We start from the raw sequence: 19,080 nt of genomic DNA, 5'->3' as shown, positions 1-19,080 counted from the left end.
TGCCAGTGCCTGTGGTGTCACCAGAAGTCCCCCCTGTTCAAAAAGTTTGAGGACCCCTGCCCTATACCATTTGAGACAAATGACTTTCCAGTCTCTTTTTAAAAGCCTCCAGTAATCGGGCACTCACAACTTCTGAAGGCAAGCCATTCCACTGGTTGATTGTTCTTACTAATCTTTACTTCTAGGTTGCTTCTCTTCTTGATTAGTTTCCATCCATTTTTCTTGCCTTGCCTTTAGGTGCTTTGGAAAATAGTTTGATACCCTCATCTTTGTGACAGCCCTTCAAATATTGGAACGCTGCTATCATGTCTCCCCCTAATCTTTTTTTTTTTTACTAGACTAGACATACCCAATTCCTGCAACCATCCTTTATATGTTTTAGCCTCCAGCCTCCTAATCATCCTTGTTGCTCTTCTCTGCACTCTTTATTGCTGTCCTCTGTCTAGATTTGCCTTTTTCAGATTTTAAACATGCTTTGAAATATATAAGGCTATCCCTAGGAACCATTATTTGAAGCTGATTTCCTGCTTCAGGTGCCCTCCTTTCCCTGTCTCACCTACTGTCTCACTTAGCTGCCTGCTGTAGCAATAAAACCTACCCTTTTTAGCTGTAAATAGTTTATTCTTGCAAAGTGAATTATTGGGCCAAGAAATGAATATAGAAGAAGTGATGCAGTGGTGGGTTGCTACCGGTTCTCCCCGGTTCTTGCGAACCAGTAGTGGAAATTTTGAATAGTCAGAGAACCGGTAAATATCACCTCTGCCTGGACCCGGCCCCAATCTACTCGCTGCCTCCCGAGTCCCAGCTGATCGGCTAGAAGGAAAAAATCAGGGCTCACTTCACAAAGAAGAGAAAAAAAAACCAGGACACCTTAGCTTTAAATTGAGAAGCCAAGAAGCCTCCCAACTGATTGGCTAGAACTAATCCGCTCCTTGTAAACCGCTCGGTGGTGGTAGATTGGCAATTGAGGCCAAGCTGCCTGAAAGTGGTTTTCGATGTGCTCGGTGGTGGCAGAGCGGCAAAAAACTGTTTAAACTCTTGCCACGGTGCTTCAAAGGGCCGTCTTACAGCTGATCAGTGGTAAAAGGCAGTGTGGTGGTAGACCAGTGCTTTCCAAAAACAAATGGGTAGACTGGTACTGCTCTGCAAGCAGTTAAAAGTCTGGTAGACCAGTACCTCTACTAAATCCTAAAGAATTGTTTGTCACATGACCATCAAACCATGCCCACAAAATAAGCCATGCCCACAGAACCGGCAGTAAAAAAATTTAGAGCCCACCCCTGAAGTGATGCTTATGTGACAGCCGGCAAGCAAGCTAGGTAGAAAGACAGTCAGGTGTAAATTACCTAACTCTATAAACTTTAAAATGTATTACTTTAAGTGTGAACTTTAAATACTGTAAAGATCTAGAGAAGACTTAGATATATTTAAGCAAAAGAGAAACTTCTGTGTTTTGAGACATTTCTCTCTGCAGGATACCAGAAATTAAGAGCATAATATTGATATTCTTATTATATCTTTCTTTTGAGCTTTATGTGATATCTAATTGACATTTTAAATTAAGAAGCATATTGAGCTACAGTAGAATTATGTGATTATACAGTAACTGTACTATATAATGCAGCGGTCGCCAAACTTTCTGGCATCAGGGAACAGTTTTGTGGAAGACAATTTTTCCATGGACCAGGGACAGAGGGGTTGCATGCAACCTAGATTGTGTGCATGTGCAGATGAAGCTTTACTCACCCATTGCATGCGCGGCCCGGACCCTAACAGGCCATGGTCAGGTATTGGTCATTGGCCTGGGGATTGGGGAACCCTGCTACAGTAGTGTGTTAGACCAGGACTGAGAGACTCAGGTTCAAATGTCTACCAGATCAAATAATTCATTGGTTGAGTTTGAGTCAGTTATTTTATTTCAGCCCATTTTACCTCATAGGCTTGTTGTTTGTATAAGATTAGATGATTCTATGTTTGCTATCTTTAGCAGAAAGGTGGGAAATAGATACAACTAAATACATATGACTGCTAAATACAGTAGTCTGGCTCAGTGGTGAAATTTAAATTTCTTTCCTACCAGTTCTGTGGGCGTGGCTTGGTGGGCGTGGCTTGGGGGGGGTCATGTGACTGGGTGGGCGTGGCTATGTAACCATGTGACTATGGGATCAAAAGACAGAAACTCACTAAGATTGTCCTGCTGAAGCAGGTTGGACTAGATGACTTCCAGGTCCCTTCCAAACCTGGATTATCCTCTGAAGCTGCGTCTAGTGCTTCAGGGAAGCCTGCTGGGAGAAAAAATGGACCCCCCCCCATCCCACCCCCCATAAAAAAAAGATTCCAACGATCATGCGCCACAGCTGTGATCCTCGGAGTCTTTTTTTTACCTTTTAAAAGCATTTTTTTACTACCGGCTCAGGCGAATAGGTAGTAAAAAATGCTTTAAAAAAAGAAAAAAAAGGCACTGATGATCATGCGGCACAGCTGTGTGATGTCGGAACATTTTTTTTTTTTTACTTTTTAAAGCATTTTTAACTACCGGTTCTGGCATGTACCCATGCATGTGAAGAGGGTACAAAACACATTACTTCCTGATTAAAACCAGGAAATAATGACAACTGGGCGGGTGGGCAGAGCCTTGCGCCACAATCGCTACTGGATCAGGTGATCTGGTGTGAACCAAGAGCATTTCACCCCTGGTCTGTCATTTTGGAAGCAACTATACGTAATTTCTTTTTGTTCATCTGATAGCAGCAACATCTAGAAACTGATGCTTTAGCAGAGGGGGGGGAACCTGTAACTTTGTATGTGTGATGAATAGGTCTGTGTGAAGCAGCTTTGCTTTGTTTCAGTGAAATCTTACATGTTGTGAAGACATTATATGAGTTCATTCTCTATGGAAAGGAATTAGAAGCTGCAACAAGACATCGTCTCAACAGACCATAGATTGTTAAGGAGTTATCTCTGCTCTTGGATTAACATGCTATTCACGTTAAACATGATTCTCATATGAATCTTAACATGCATAGGCAGTAAAATAAAATGTCTACGATTTATATAATCTCTGTAGTAATGATATATCCAGATAATTAGCATATGAGATCTACTTTAACCAGTTTATGTTAGGTTGGCATTATGCAGACAATTCTAAATAAGCAGGAAAATCCTAATTACAATATGCTGTATTTTATACTCCATAAGATGCTCCTGACCAGAAGACGCACCTAGGTTTAGAGGAGGAAAACAAGAAAAAAAAATATCTGCCTCCCAGTGTCCATCTAGTATTCATCTGGCTAGCATCCTTGCAGCAAACAGCAAACAGCCTGGTCAGTTGCCTCCTCCATGTCTGCTGCCTCCACCAGGAAGCCCTGGAGCCTTTGCAGCCTAGCAACATCAGCGATTAGATCAGCCTCCCAGAATACTGCCAATCAGTTGTTCTAGGTAGTGGGGACTGCTGCCGCCGTTTGCCGCTGCTGCCTGTCGTCCATATTCACTCCATGATGAACAGACATTTCCACCCACTTTGGGGGGGGGGATGTGTGTCTTATGGAGCGAAAAATACAGTATATTTAGAAATTTAAAAGAGGGGCATTTTTGTTGTTGTTGTTAGTTGTGAAGTCGTGTCTGACCCATTGCAACCTGATGGACAGAGTTCCTCCAGGCCTTCCTGTCCTCTACCATCCTCTGGAGTCCCTTTAAGTTCACACCTGCTTCAGTGACTCCATCCAGCCACCTCATTCTCTGTCGTCCCATTCTTCTTTTGCCCTCAATCTTTCCGAGCATTAGGCTCTTCTCCAGTGAGTCCTTCCTTCTCATTAGATGGCCAAAATATTTGAGTTTCATCTTCAGGGTCTGGCCTTCTAAAGAGCAGTCAGGGTTGATCTCCTCTAGGACTGACCGGTTTGATCGCCTTGCAGTCCAAGGGACTTGCAGGAGTCTTCTCCAGCACCATAGTTCAAAGGCCTCAAAAGGCCGTTCTTATGGTCCAACTTTTGCAGCCATACATTGCATATGGGAAAACCATAGCCTTGACTATATGCACTTTTGTTGGTAGGGTGATGTCTCTGCTTTTTAGTATGCTGACTAGATTTGCCATAGCTTTCCTCCCCAGGAGCAAGCGTCTTTTAATTTCTTGGCTGCAGTCCCTATCTGCGGTGATCTTGGACCCCAGGAAAATAAAATCTGTCACTACCTTCATTTCTTCCCCATCTATTTGCCAGGAATTGCGAGGGCCGGATGCCATGATCTTAGTTTTCTTAATGTTAAGTTTCAAGCCAACTTTTGCACTCTCCTTCTTCACCCTCATCAAGAGGCTCTTTAATTCCTCTTCGCTTTCTGCCATTAGAGTGGTATCATCTGCATATCTGAGGTTGTTGATTTTTCTCCCGGCAATCTTACATCCAACTTTTGATTCATCTAGCCCCGCCTTTCTCATGATGTACTCTGCATATAAATTAAATAGGCAGGGCGACAGTATACAGCCTTGCCGGACTCCTTTCCCAATTTTGAACCAATGTGTGGTTCCATGTCCAGTTCTCACTGTTGCTTCTTGACCCGCATATAGGTTTCTCAAGAGACAAATAAGATGGTCTGGTACTCCCATCTCCTTATGAATTTGCCACAATTTGTTGTGATCCACACAATCAAAGGCTTTAGCATAGTCAATGAAGCAGAAGTAGATGTTTTTCTGGAACTCCCTAGCTTTCTCCATGATCCAGTGTATATTGGCAATTTGATCTCTAGTTCCTCTGCCTCTTTGAAATCCTGCCTGTACTTCTGGTAGTTCTTGATCCACATACTGCTGGAGCCTAGTTTACAGGATTTTAAGCATAAACTTACTAGCATGTGAAATGAGTGCAATGGTGCGATAGTTTGAACATTCTTTGGCATTGTTTTTCTTTGGAATTGGAATGTAAACTGACCTTTTCCAATCCTGTGGCCACCGTTGAGTTTTCCAAATTTGCTGGCAAATTGAGTGTAGCACTTTTACTGCATCATCTTTTAAGATTTTGAATAGCTCAGCTGGAATACTGTCTCCCCCACTAGCTTTGTGGTTGCTCAGATTTCCTAAGGCCCATTTGACTTCACATTCTAGGATGTCTGGCTCGAAGTCAGTGACCACCCCATCATGGTTATCAGGGACATTAAGCTCGTTCTTGTATAGTTTTTCTGTGTAATTTTCCCACCTCTTCTTAATCTCTTCTGCCTCTGTTAGGTCCCTGCCATTTTGGTCCTTTATCATGCCCATCTTTGCATGAAACGTTCCCTTCATATCTCCAAGTTTCTTGAAGAGATCTCTGGTCCTCCCTATTCTATTGTTTTCTTCTATTTCTTTGCACTGTTCATTTAAGAAGGTATTTTTATCTCTTCTAGCTATTCTCTGGAATTCTACATTCAATTGGGTGTATCTTTCTCTTTCTCCCTTGCCTTTCGCTTCCCTTCTTTCTTCATCTATTTGCAAAGCTTCCTCAGACAATAATTTTGCTTTCTTGCATTTCTATTTCTTTGGGTTGGTTTTTAGTTGCTACCTCTTGTACAATGTTACGAACCTCCGTCCATAGTTCTTCAGGCATTCTATCTATCAGATCTAATTCCTTAAATCTATTTGTCACCTCTACTGTATATTAATCAGGGATATGATTTAGTTCATACCTGAGCAGCCTAGTGCTTTTCCCTACTTTCTTCAATTTAAGTCTAAATTTTGCTACGAGAAGCTCATGATCTGAGCCACAATCAGCTCCTGGTCTTGTTTTTACTGACTGTATATAGCTTCTCCATTTTTGGCTGCAGAGCACATAGTGAATCTGATTTCTGTGTTGACCATCTGATGATGTCCATGTGTAGAGTTGTTGGAAAAGAGTGTTTGCTATGACTATTGTATTATCTTAACAGAATTCTATCAGCCTGTGCCCTGCTTCATTTTGTACTCCAAGGCCAAACTTGCCTGTTATCTTTTGTCTTCCTACTTTAGCATTCCAATCCCCCATGCTGATAAGGATATCATTTTTTGGTGTTAATTCTATAAGGTGCTGTAGGGTTTCATAGAATTAGTTAATTTCATCCTCTTCAGCACCAGTGGTTGGTGCATAGACTTGGATTACTGTGATATTGAATGGTTTGCCTTGGATTTGAACTGAGATCATTCTGTCATTTTGGAGATTGTATCCCAGTATTGCTTTTCTTATTCTTTTATTGATTATGAAGGCTGCTCCATTTCTTCTGAGGGATTCTTGCCAGCAGTAGTATATCTGATGGTCATCTGAATTAAATTTACCCATTCCTGTCCATTTTAATTCACTGATTCCTAAGATGTCGATGCTCAGTCTTGTCATCTCTTGTTTGACCACATCCAGCTTGCCTTGATTCATGGATTTTACATTCCAGGTTCCAATGGAGAAAAAATCTTTACCGCATCGGACTTTCCTTTCACCACCAGATGCATCCACAGCTGAGTGTCCTTTTGGCTTTGGCCCACTCGCTTCACTCTTTCTGGCGCTACTAGTACTAGCCCTCTGCTCTTCCCCAGTAGCATATTGGACACCTTCTGACCTGAGGGGCTCATCTTCCGGCATCATATCTTTTTTTCCTTTTGGTACTGTCCATGGGGTTTTCATGGCAAAGATACTGGAGTGGGTTGCCATTTCCTTCTCCAGTGGATCACGTTTTTTGTCAGAGCTCTCTGCTATGACCTGTCCATGTTGGGTGGCCCTTCATAGCATAGCTCATAGCTTCATTGACTTACACAAGCCCCTTCACCACGACAAGGCAGTAATCCATGAAGGGGGAGAGACATTTAGAGAAAAATATATAAGGAATATAGATATTTAAGTCCCAAGAATGTTATAAACAATGTTATATTAAGAGAGTTGGAAGATATGTTTGAAATGGAGGCCGTGGCCTGGATAGAAATTTTAGAACTAGGCAGTGGAAGAGGGTGGAAGTGGGGGGAACACCTAGATTGGACATCCAAAAAATAGACATAGATGGAGATTTAAGAGAGGAATTTGGGAGGCAAGTCCCCAAAAAAAAGCATATCAGTTAAAGTATTAAAGCAGGCAAGAGATGATGGATGGATGATTCTTTTTTGTTGTTGTTGTTATGAGTTGCTTCTATACGCCCCTCATTCTTCCCCCCCCCTTTTTTTTTTTCTTTAGGCAGGTGACATGATTAGAAGTTAGACAAGAAAGAAAGAAAAAATTCATTTGTATTGGAATATATTGCGCTCAGGTGCCACACTGTTCACACATTGATTTGACATTTTTATTAAAAAAAAAATTAAAAACTTGAAAACAAAAATATTGAAACGCTATTATCATGTCTCCTCAAGTTTTTCTTTTCACTAGACTAGACATACTCAATTACTACAACTGTTCTTCATATGTTTTAGCCTCCAGTCCCCTATTTTATTTATTTATTTATTTGTTCAACTTGTATGCTGCCTTTCTCTGAAGACTCAAGACCCTAATCATCTTTGTTGCTCTTCTCTGCAATCTTTCCAGAATCTCAACATCTGTTTTATATTGGGGTGACCAAAACTAGATGCAATATTCCAAGTGTGGTCTTACCAAGGCATTATAAAGCAGTATTAATAGTTCATGTGATCTCAATTCTACCCTTCTCTTATTGCAGCTTACATTGGCTTTTTTGACAGCTGCAGCACACTGCTGGCTCTAAGTAAGTGATTGTCAACTGATTGACAATATGATTGACAATCATATTGTCAACTGACTATATTGCTTCACTGTTGTACTCCAGGTACCTATTCACTCTTTGAACAATCCAAACTTCTTTGTACCTTCACCCCCTCAAACTTGTCAGTTGACAAGTGACAAATTCCCTGACAAGCTGTGATGCAATTGAGGAGATGAAGGTGCAAAGAAGTTTGGATTGTTCAAAGAGTGGATAGGTGTCTGGAGTACAGCAGTGAAGTAATATTGTCTGGCTTGATGCCCATAGTCCAAGTCTTTTATCTTTTCAAAGTCCAATCTCATTTGCTCCAAGCAGGCTTATACTCTCATACTCTTATACACTAGTCTGGCAATTCTCTGATTTCTGACATGGGATCTAGCATTGGCTTCTTTGAGCCTCTTGCATTCCCTCCAGCATCTTTTCACATAAGAACTTCAAGAATGTTACATCAACCCTTTATGATATATGCCAACTGTCTTATGCCAGCCTTCAGCCTTATCTCTCATGAATATCTTAATTTTCAGGTCTTCAAGGGAAAGGTCTCCATATCAGGCATACTCCCGTATAGAACCTCAGAAAAGATTTAATGGAAGAGAAATGCAAGAGAGTTACTATGTATTCTAGTGAATAGAGTAAATGAGATTAGGCTGAATGTGCAGCACTCCTACATTTATTACACTATAATGTACTAAATTGGAACAAATGTACAGGATATTAAATAGATTTCTCTGGCAAGGGCAACCTGTGATGTTTTCATTATGCAAGTTATAATTTACTGATCAGGAATTGTAGATTTAGTTTTCTACTTGTTTAGGCACTTAACCTAGCTTTGGTCAATGGCTAGAATACAGTAAGACATTTCAGTATTTAGTCCTTCTTGAGAATTATTGTTATTTAGTGTATGACTTAAGAATTACTTTTGGTCCCTAGTGAAAATGCTTACTGTAGGTATACTGCCCAGAGTGTAATAGCGTAGATTTGGGTGGTCTGATAACTACTGTGAATAATAATAAAATAATATATTGAAATCTTGACAAATATTGAGATTGTGTGTGCCAAGGAATCTGTTTTAGTACCTGTATTCAATGCACAGTATATATACAATTTACTATAAGATGGCCATGGTTCCTCCATGAGAAGCTGGAATTCAAATTTACTAATATTAAAAGTTATTAACTGAAGCTATTGAAAATTAGTTACAAAATAATTCATATTTGTAAAAATGACGTTCTACTAAAATCTCAGTTTGATTAACTTCTGAATATGCAGCTGGCCAGACTTGTGAATGTACATTTTTAAAAAAGCAGAATTACAATTATGCTAATATAAAATTGTTTTTCTTCTCTTGGTCTGTTTGGTTGACATTTGTGGTTCTCATTTTATGTAAGAGTTTATATGCTATTACACATGGATTTCTTTTTATTAATCTTTTCTTGTTGTTTGATGTACCTGTTCTAGTATGAAATAATTAATCTATATAGCAATACAGAGCTGCACATTGAAGATAAAAGAGAAGATACATAGAACCAAAATGCAGATATATAGAACCAAAAATACATAGAACAAAAATCTAAACAAACATCTGTTATAATTAAGATAATGTGACTACATTTTCTCAATTAGGGAAATACCTTTTCTTATTAGAATAGCAATTCATTGTCATGAATGTTTGAGTTAAGTGAGGTTGAACTCTATAGTCTTATCAGTTCCAAATATCAATATACTATATCATGTTTGTCAAATTACAATTACGTTATGGCTGCTAGAAGTATAGCAATTATATGTAAGCACAAACTATTTTTCTCTGGTTTTGACTGTCCTTTTATAAGTTGCAAATATACTAATCATGATACTAACTGTTAATTTTAATGAATATTTTATAAACATTGTAATCTTCATATTGTTATTTGTAGAATTTGGAACATTATTTTCATAATTTTGTTTTCCTTCAGGAGAGAAAATTAAGTGAAATAATTTTATGGTCACAAACAGAAATTTTCCTTGGATATCCTGAGAATGAATTTCATCCATTGATAGATGTACGACTATTAAGAGAAAAACTAAAATTACAAAGTACTGTTAGTCTATTAATAGTATCTGCTTGCTATGACTCACTTGTTGCTTCAATTGCAATACTGATAGAATGCACTGGCTGTATAAGCAAAAATATATTATACCTGGTTATCTATAAAGAAGATACAGCTGAATGGATCTTGAAAGACTTTATCCTAGGTTTACCCACTGTTGGTACCATACATATGGAAGTCATATTTTCAGCACTAACATCCATGGTGTTGTGGGATGATGATACCATTTTCTATACTTACAAAGATCATAAACAGTTTGGTTATCTTCAGGAAGCTGATACAAAAAGCAAATTTTCAGCGGTATCTAAAGGATCTATAATTCATCAAGTTATTATTGGTTAAGTATTCTATGTTTTAATAGAAATATAAAATGGAACTGATCACCCTTCAAACAGCAACATCTCAAACTTTGTAGAGATGTAATGATTAATAACAAAATTTTAAATTGTGTAAAAAGTGAAGTCCAGTTGTCACAAAAGATTGTTTGAAGTACTTAGTCAATAAGAGAGTTGTATGGCCCTAATGAGAAGATGATTGTGAGTGAGTAGGGACTGCTGCAGCTGTATGGTGGTGGTCCAAGAAGGGAATCATTGGTTGTTCCTGACTTGTTCCTGAAAGAGTAAAGAGAACTGGATTGAAATCTGGCTGGGTGACAAAGAATGTAAGGCCCTATTTAACATTTGGCTTCCAGAATTCCAGATGTTTTGGCAACTGTGATAGAAGGGAAAGAGAATGGGCATGATCTTTTGTGAGACTTTAATCTCCTAGAATTCACTGGGGATGCTAAATCTGGTCTTTTAATTAGCAAAGTGATGTAATTTAGGCAGAATAATTAAATGAGACAGGATAAAGACAGAAATTTATTCCAGAATGGCATCAGACTTTGGTCAGAGTAGAGGGACACTATGAGTTTGGCTTCAGATAGCAATCTTTTTGTGGCTATCTGGCATTCAAGTGAGAACTATATTCTGATAGTATCACCTAATAAAATAATTATCTTTATATTAAAAATAAATATGTGAATGACCCTATCGTCAGCTGAGAAAATTATTGTGTATAAAGTGGCCAATGGGACTTTAGTCAACTTGGTATGCCTCCAAGATTTATCAAAAGAATTAAATATGTCACCATGAGTTTTTTTAAAAAAGAAAGTGGGAACTGAAATAGTAAGAATAATGACATTTATTTGGAGTAAAAGCTGTAGATAGACTAAAAGACATTATATGTTTACCAAAATCATGAATGTTTACTGAACAGTAAATTCCCATATATTCAGTAATGCTTATTCTATTTTGAATATATTTGAAATTACAATATTAAGACATTAATATTTTATATGAAATAATTTTATTTCTCTAGAAATGTACTTAATATGGTAATCAAATCAATTTGAATATGGTATTCTTTTTCTTTTCCAGATTACATTGGAAATGTCATAGTAAAGCTGGAAAATAATGCTATGTTTTTCTTCAAATTTGAAGTGACAGATATTGTAAAGCTTACTGCTTGGGAAAACAGTCTTAAAAAGTTTATATTTTATTTTAATCCTTCTGGAGATCTGTTTTTGCTGACAATCAATGGCACAAATATAACCAGCCAGGTATATCCATTGAAATTAGAAGTGCTTAGTGCTGCATCAAAATTGAACGACGTTTGCCCATATATATCATTTGAAAACAATTTGAGTCTCAATGTTCATTATGTAGATATGGGAGACAAAGTGACATTTTGGGGTCAGATAGTATTTTTAGAAAATAAGGGTTTATCAGTAGATGTTGAAATTTACAGGCCAGAACTGTTGAAGACTAAAGACTTTATCAATTATGAAATAGCTCGTGGAATCTGCACTAAAAATAAGGTGAGTGCTTTCTATACACAGTGTCATTATTTTCTACTTTTTGTTCCTGTTCTTACTGTATATGAGCCAGACTGAATAATGGGGCCTATGAATTTCCTATATCTTTTTCTGAAATTCCCATCTTCCATTCTTCTGTTTATCTTTATTAGAAAATTTTGTGCAGATCACAGTATGCAATCAGAAATACAGTAAACCAAAAAGAGAGCCAGACATTAGAATTTAGAAAAAAATATAAACAAATTAAGGAACACTGTAAAGGTCATTTATTAAACAGCATATAATGATGTGGTATGTAACATCACAGAAATACTAAATACCATATACTTTTTCCATAAAATATTTTCCATCTATAACTAAACATACTTCAACACAAAAGTCTGTGGTCAATAGTTCACAGATTAAAACAATAAAATATTTTAAGAATATTTGTGGATCACTCTGTAAGGACAATAATGTACTTTTAAAAATTAAAAACTCAACTGCAGCCTTTGAAACCTGTACTTAGTGATGCATTCAGACAATACCTGTTACATGAGGCCACTTGCACACTTGCACACAGGGGTGGGTTCTACTTACCTTTACTATTGGTTCACAATGCTTCTGCGCATGCACAGATCACCAAATGTGATGACAGGGCGGGTGGGCAGAGCCTCCCGCCATTTTTACTACTGGTTCTCAAGAACCGGACAGAATAGGGAGCAACCCACCACTGCTTGCACAAAAATCTTTCCTAACCTTTTCAAGATCAACCAAGATCAGAAAGGTCTGTTCTGCTATGACTTGCCTCAAATGCAATATTTAATTTTAAAATAATATTCAGATAAGATACAATTCTATATCTGTTGGAGAAGACATACTGAATTGAAGCACATATAAATTATATATTTGATCTAGCTCATTTAACTTGTTTTTTATATTTTATTTATTAATCAAATTATATATTTTGCTTAAACCAACAAAAATCCAAAGAATTACTTTGGAAAGTGAGATGGGTGGCATATAAATTAAATAAGTAAATAAATAAATAAATAAATAAAATAAAGAGTTCATATATGCTTTATGCAATTTTCTCCTAATATATGTTTATTAGAAATTCAGAGGAAGGTATTATAATTCTCTGATTCACTGATGCATTTATCCATTGTTCCTCACAGACTGTAACATTTTATCATGAAAGGGATTATTCCGAACTGCCTGATTATCGAACTCAGGTGTAAGTTAAAATTTATTAATATAAAAACAATAATTCAGAATTAATGCATTATTTGCATTCAAGGATGTCAATGCAGGTTGTTTTTAACATATCCCAGTATTGTAGTGTTATATTCTAGGTTCATAGGATCCAGGCCAGGGTTTAGCTTACTCTTGTTGATTATAGAACAAATATCAGATAGTCCTTGAGTTACGAATATAATGGAGTCTACCAATTACATTCGTAACCTGAGGATTTCTTAGGAGTAAATTGCGTAACTTGACTGTGATCACTCCCTTCTTTCGCCCATGCATTTGCTAATCGAATGCATGGGTTGTTAAGTGCACAGGAGGTATCTTAGGGTGAGGAAGGCCATGGAGGGCCTAGTGATGGAACAGACCATCTGCTTCAGATCACCCGGCAAGAGCAGAGGGAGAGCAGGATGAGTGCACCCTGCTCAGCTTCTCTGACTCACCGAGGCTGCCTGCCACTTCTGGAGCGCAGGGCAGCCTTGGTGGAGACACCTCCAAAGTCTTCCAGGCTCAGCACAGAAAAGTGTTTGCACGCTGAAGTGAGGGTTTGGGGCAGTGAACTCATATTGCTTCAAGCCTCTCATTGGCAAGCAAACACTTTCCCTCCATACTCCATTTCCAACCGCCCCAGGGATGCTCAAACACTTTTTGCCCAGATGAAGATTGGAAACGTCGGGGGTCCATGGTCTTGCACGAATTCAGGCACCTATCTGTTTTTGCAGAGAATGGGTGCATGAAATCCTGTGAGATCAGGGCATCCAAAATGTTCCAGTCTCTGGGGGAAAAGTGTTTTCACACCAAAGAGAGGCTTGAAGTGATGCAAGTACACTGCCCAAAAGCCTGACTTTGGCATGCAAACACTTTTCCTCTGCTCTCTCTCCGGGAGCAGGCAAAGAAACAGGCTGCAGAGGAGACAGCTCACTAGATCTTCAAAAGGTAAATGAGTCTCCACAGGCCTGCTTGTGGAGGTCCGGCAGGGGGAGGAGGGAAAGGAATAGGCAGGACGAATGTTGCAGTGGCCTCTGTGGCCATTCTTAAGGGTCAACGACCACCTAAATGCTGCAACATTTGTAATTTCAGGACTGGGTCGTAAATACTTGGGGGAGGCTATGTTGTAATTTCAAATTGTCACTAAGTGAACTGTCATAACTCAGGGATTACCTGTATATTGACATTCCAAAAGGAGGAACAGAAAAAAGTGAGAAAGTTAAAAATTTTACAGGCAGCTTGTGGAGAATTCCATTAATGATTTAATAAACATGATGGACTTTTGATTATTGCTGATACTAAAATATTCTATAGTTGATAAAAAGTGCAGATGGTCCCAGTTTCCTGCAAAAATTGCATACCTACATATTTTATTTTATATTACATTTTTCTCTTTTTTGTGCAAGAAACAGATCTATGTATCACAAAAAAGTTAGAGGAACTACTCGTGTACAGATTTCAATGGGCCAACTCAATCTGAATTCAGAGTTTTATGACTCATATTCAGCTACCAGAGCATGTGGTAGATACTGGATATAAAGGCTGTCAAATTTATAATGATGGGAGAAGATAATTTTATGAAGAAGCAAATTGGCTTGTCTTATTTTGAGGGAAAGAAGATTTTAAAAACTTTGCCAAACAATTTGCTAAGTAAATAAATTATACACTGTAAATTTGCTAAATAAATAAATGAATTCTAAGTACAACAAAGTGAAGTACAACAAACTAAGAAATATTTCAAGCCACTTCAGCATACAGATTTTGAGTAACATGTTTCCCCAAGTCCACCAACAGGACATGTTCCCCCTCATCCTCATGGATATATTTTATTCCCAAGTGTAAACAGAGCCTTATCTTCAACCAGAGATATTCCCAGACAAAATAAGAATAAGAGGTTTGCCATGAGCTGTTCGATTTTAATCCCAAATTTTGTAGGTCTCATTTCACATTAGTTACTAATCATAAACTTTAAGAACCCATTTTAATTTTGACTCCAGCTTGCATTGAGTTGCACACTGATGTACATAAAGTAGATATGCATTTGTAGTTCATTACATAGAGGTATTGTTTCTGACTTTGTAGTGATTATTGTTCAACACTGCTTTATACGTTAGAGAGAATATTTGGAAGGAAAATGGCAATCTTAATATTGCATATATATTTTCTATAGATTTTAGTTATGTTACTTTTTGTTTGTTAAGGCAGCAAAAAGAATGAAATAAATATCAAATTTAGGTGCTTAAGTTAACAACCACATATTGGATCCCAGCAGAAGACCCAGAATTTATAAACTGGACAATTTGGCATTATTGGAAGTAAGAGAAAAAGAAAATGCAAATGCACTAGGGTGGGGCTGAGCCTGTTGAAGGTCCTGGGTCTCTACTTCACTCCCAGCATTGCCGCCACTGAGGACTGCCATTGTGTAGGGTGCCCAGAAGGGCAGATATGGAGGGAGAGATAACCGGTGGGGGGGGGGGGGAAATTAAAGAGGAGGCAGAGGAGACAGTTCCTTACCTTACTGAAGCCCAGGACTGGGAGTAAAAAAAACTGGGATTGGCATAGGTAGGGTGTATCCTCACCTGATGACCAGTGAGATTCACTTAATTATAGCAACAGAGATTGCCAGAATTACCATCACAAAGTGATACAGTTGTGTGATGTCAAGCTTTATGACTACATCATTTAGTGACACAAATTTTGGTCCCAATTACTACCATATTTTTAATTTGAAAACTACCTGTAATGTAATATGCAAGTTTTATAACAATATAATAAGATAATAATAACAATAACAACAATAATAATAATTTTTAAAAAGAGAGAGAGAGAGGAAAAGTATGTAGAAATTAAAGAAAATATATTTAGAATCAATATTTCCAATAAAATAGTGTCATCACATAGGAGCCAGGGCAATGATCATGTTTAATCTTGCTGAAAAAAACAAATGTTTTATGATATATTAAGGACTAACAAGCACATTGTTACTTAAGCTTTTATGAATAATTCTGAATAATAATTCTGAATAATTCTGGTTGGCTGGAGGGAAAAGGAGGGAACAGTAACATGAAAAGTGAAAGTTAGCTAAAATTATAAATGTTCAACAAGTAGCTGTTAGGTATGGTACAGTCATTCTTATCTAAGTAACCAAAACACAGAGAGAAAGGCATTATAGTCTGTTTAATCCATAAGAAATTAGGTTAAATTTCTAATGATTTCTAGTCCTCTATTTTACCATGACATTTATTTATATCATTTTTTATGATATAAAAAGCTCAGAGCTCAGAGAAATAACTGAACTGTTTCTCTCCTGGTTGTTTTGCAATCATCAGTATTATGTATCAACAGAATATTTTCTCTCACATATTGGTTATCAAACATATACAGATGGAATAATTTTATAGACACATATGTTGAATACTCAGCATATGGGAGAAAAGGAACATTTTCAATTTTATTTAAATTTTCAATGAAAGTCAAATTCGTAATAAATTAGTAGATAGGTTAGTTTAATAATATGAAGGCAGAAAAATACATGTAGATTGTGTGTCTGTGTTTATACATACACGTACTAAATATATCTTCTAATACAGTGAATTATAATATCTGATTTTTTTTTTCATATGTGTTGTTCTACATGTAGAGCATTATCTCAGGGTGTCATGACATTTGAATTTCAGCCTTCAGAATCTGGAAAAACATGCTTTACAAAAAGCAAGGTATGTTAACTAAATAATAAATTATAATAAATAATAAATTACAGTTGAAATTAAAATCCCAAGTAACGTAAGGAGGAAGCAGCTGGAGGAATTCAATACTATTGATTACTGATTATAAAAAAGGAAAGATTCTGCATTTTATAAAGAAAAATATTTTTATTATTATCTTTCACTATAATTGGAGTGAGACCTGGGATTGGTCAGTACAATTTTCATAATGACATTTACTAAAGAAATCTGTTACATTTAGAGCCTGTAAACTTTAATCAGTAATACGAAATACATCGTCTACTTCTGAAATGATCTGAGTTTCTTTAAGTAGCTATTCCTCCTTTCTGAAGAAAACTTACAGTATTTTACTGACTTTCTGATTTATTATTTTTATTATTTTTGTGCAAAAATTTTGCATAAATAATTATCTTTATGTATAAAGTTGCAGTTAATAAACTTTTACAGTTGGGCTAAAGTTTTCAAAAAGAGAAAAAAACCATCATGGGTTCAATAATTAGGACTTTCACATTCTTGCTTCCAATTAATAGATACCTAGGTTTAAGCTAGAAGGAAAGCGAAATAAATGGCATATGACTTTGGTAAATAAATAAAAATAAAGTATGTGCACAACTCTCATAATTTTTCCCCATTCATCCTTTTTCCCCCTCTGTTTTTGAAAACTTTGTGTTAACAGTTTTTGTTTTCAAAAAAATGTTACTATTATAGAAAATGATGCTTTGTGATGGCTGTCTTTTATCTTTTTCTCAGGGGTTATTATTTTCCAGAATATATGTGGTAGAAAATGTTTATAGTTTTCCATTGAGGATAATCTATTTATTTGACAAGGGTAACACTACAGCATTATTCAGATGCAGCTAATGAAACAGTGACTTTTATCTTAATTTTTTTCTTATGGAAGGTGACCTTCAGGTAGTGTAATGTTGTGGAAACTCCATGCAAAGTCATCTATCAACATGCTGTCTCCAGAGTGTCACTTTCTGTAGGACGAGCTAATTAAACTAGTTAGACTTGGCTGATCTTTTAAATTAAAGGGGAATGTGCAGGTGTTCTTTAGTAACTGACATGTTTTTAAGACTCTGCTATGCTAAGCAATAGTATTCAGACTTGTATACCACTCCATAGTCCTTTACAGCCCTCTTTAAGTGGTTTACAATGTTAGCATATTGCCCCCAACAATCTGGGTCCTCATTTTACTGACCTCGGAAGGATGGAAGGCTGAGTCAACTGTGAGCTGGTGAGGATCGAACTGCTAGTATGAGCAGTGAATTAGCCTGTAATACTGCATTCTAACCACTGCACAGCTCTAATGGCTTTGATAACAAATAATGCCTAATAGCGCCTCCAGTCCTAGATTTCAAAATGAATGGTTAAATCAGCATCAGAAAAACAAAAGGACTATATTACCACAATAAAATCAACAAATACTTGATCATTGTTAATTTACTGAGAGAACATATGGTATCAGAACATTTTTATCTTTTTATAAAAAAAGATAAAAGGTCCTAAAAAAATTAAAGTCTTATCTCTAATTTTATTGCTTGGATTTGACCAGCCTGTTGACAAATATGTCAGTACTAGAGTGGGAAAACATTGAACCTCCACTAGAAAACTCATATTCTCTTTTTTCATATCAAAATCTATTTTAGGCTGAATATTGTTGTCCACATAACTTTTGATGTTCTCCCAATTCATTTGTTTGTCTTCAATAAACTTGAGCTACTCTTAAAAGCAGCATCCACCATCACTCACTCACTTGACAACAGTCCTTATCTAGATAAAAAGTGTTCTTCTCTCCATCTCAGTGTTCTAAGCATTATGTATCAGTACTATAATCAACTAAACAGACATTCTTTGTGGCTATTTCTAGATCATCGGAAGCCATCATCACATTATACCCTCAATGTTAAACAATAATCCAAGAGCTGATTATTTCTACCTTTAGATATCTCTTCAAAGATATTTATTTCAAAGAGATTTTTATACGCTCTTGTTGATGTTTATTTTCAGTTAGATTGTGGGTTTGTGTGTGGCCAGGCTATTTTGTACAATACTAGCTCCTACCTCAGCAGGGTGGCACAATAAACTTGCATTTGTGATGATCATTGAGAATGATGAAGATAACATTTCATTCTTCTCAGTTTTACATATTTTATTTCCCTTAAAATAAGAATTATTAATATCTGCAATAAAAATTAGTAGTAGTTTCAGGTAGAAATTATGATGGCCACTTGTGCAGTCACACTCTCCATTTTCCTTCTCCTCTACAGGTATTGAAGTACTTGCATTTCTGCTTCATGTTTAGTTTTTATTATTATTTGAAAGATTGCACAAGAAGGTGGGCATCAGTACCTTTGGTGGTGTGTTTGAAGAATAGACTCTTACAAAAACTTTTTCTTAGCTGTAAAAGTATTCTGAATGAAACTTCGGGCACATGCACATCTCACACACAGATAGTGCCCTAAATGTTAATAGCTATATCCTCATTATTTCATAACAATAATGAAATGTG

The 19,080-nt window shown here is 36.8% G+C and overlaps 1 protein-coding gene across 1 annotated transcript in view; it reads left to right on the top strand.

Moving 5' to 3' along the window:
• CATSPERE (catsper channel auxiliary subunit epsilon) overlaps window positions 1-19,080 on the top strand; it is an 87,839-nt gene that overhangs the window by 43,702 nt on the left and 25,057 nt on the right. The window contains exons 7-10 of the mRNA XM_070932531.1: window positions 9,639-10,110; window positions 11,192-11,631; window positions 12,786-12,844; window positions 16,484-16,559. Of these exons, the coding sequence (XP_070788632.1) occupies window positions 9,639-10,110; window positions 11,192-11,631; window positions 12,786-12,844; window positions 16,484-16,559 (1,047 nt within the window). The remainder of the gene's footprint in view (window positions 1-9,638; window positions 10,111-11,191; window positions 11,632-12,785; window positions 12,845-16,483; window positions 16,560-19,080) is intronic.

This window comes from Pituophis catenifer, unplaced genomic scaffold, assembly GCF_029215685.1.
Source record: "Pituophis catenifer annectens isolate HBS135680 unplaced genomic scaffold, rPitCat1.0.hap2 SCAF_1, whole genome shotgun sequence".
NCBI lineage: Eukaryota > Metazoa > Chordata > Lepidosauria > Squamata > Colubridae > Pituophis > Pituophis catenifer.
Note: the sequence above shows the minus strand (reverse complement) of the source record. Positions and strands in the feature narration are given on the sequence as shown.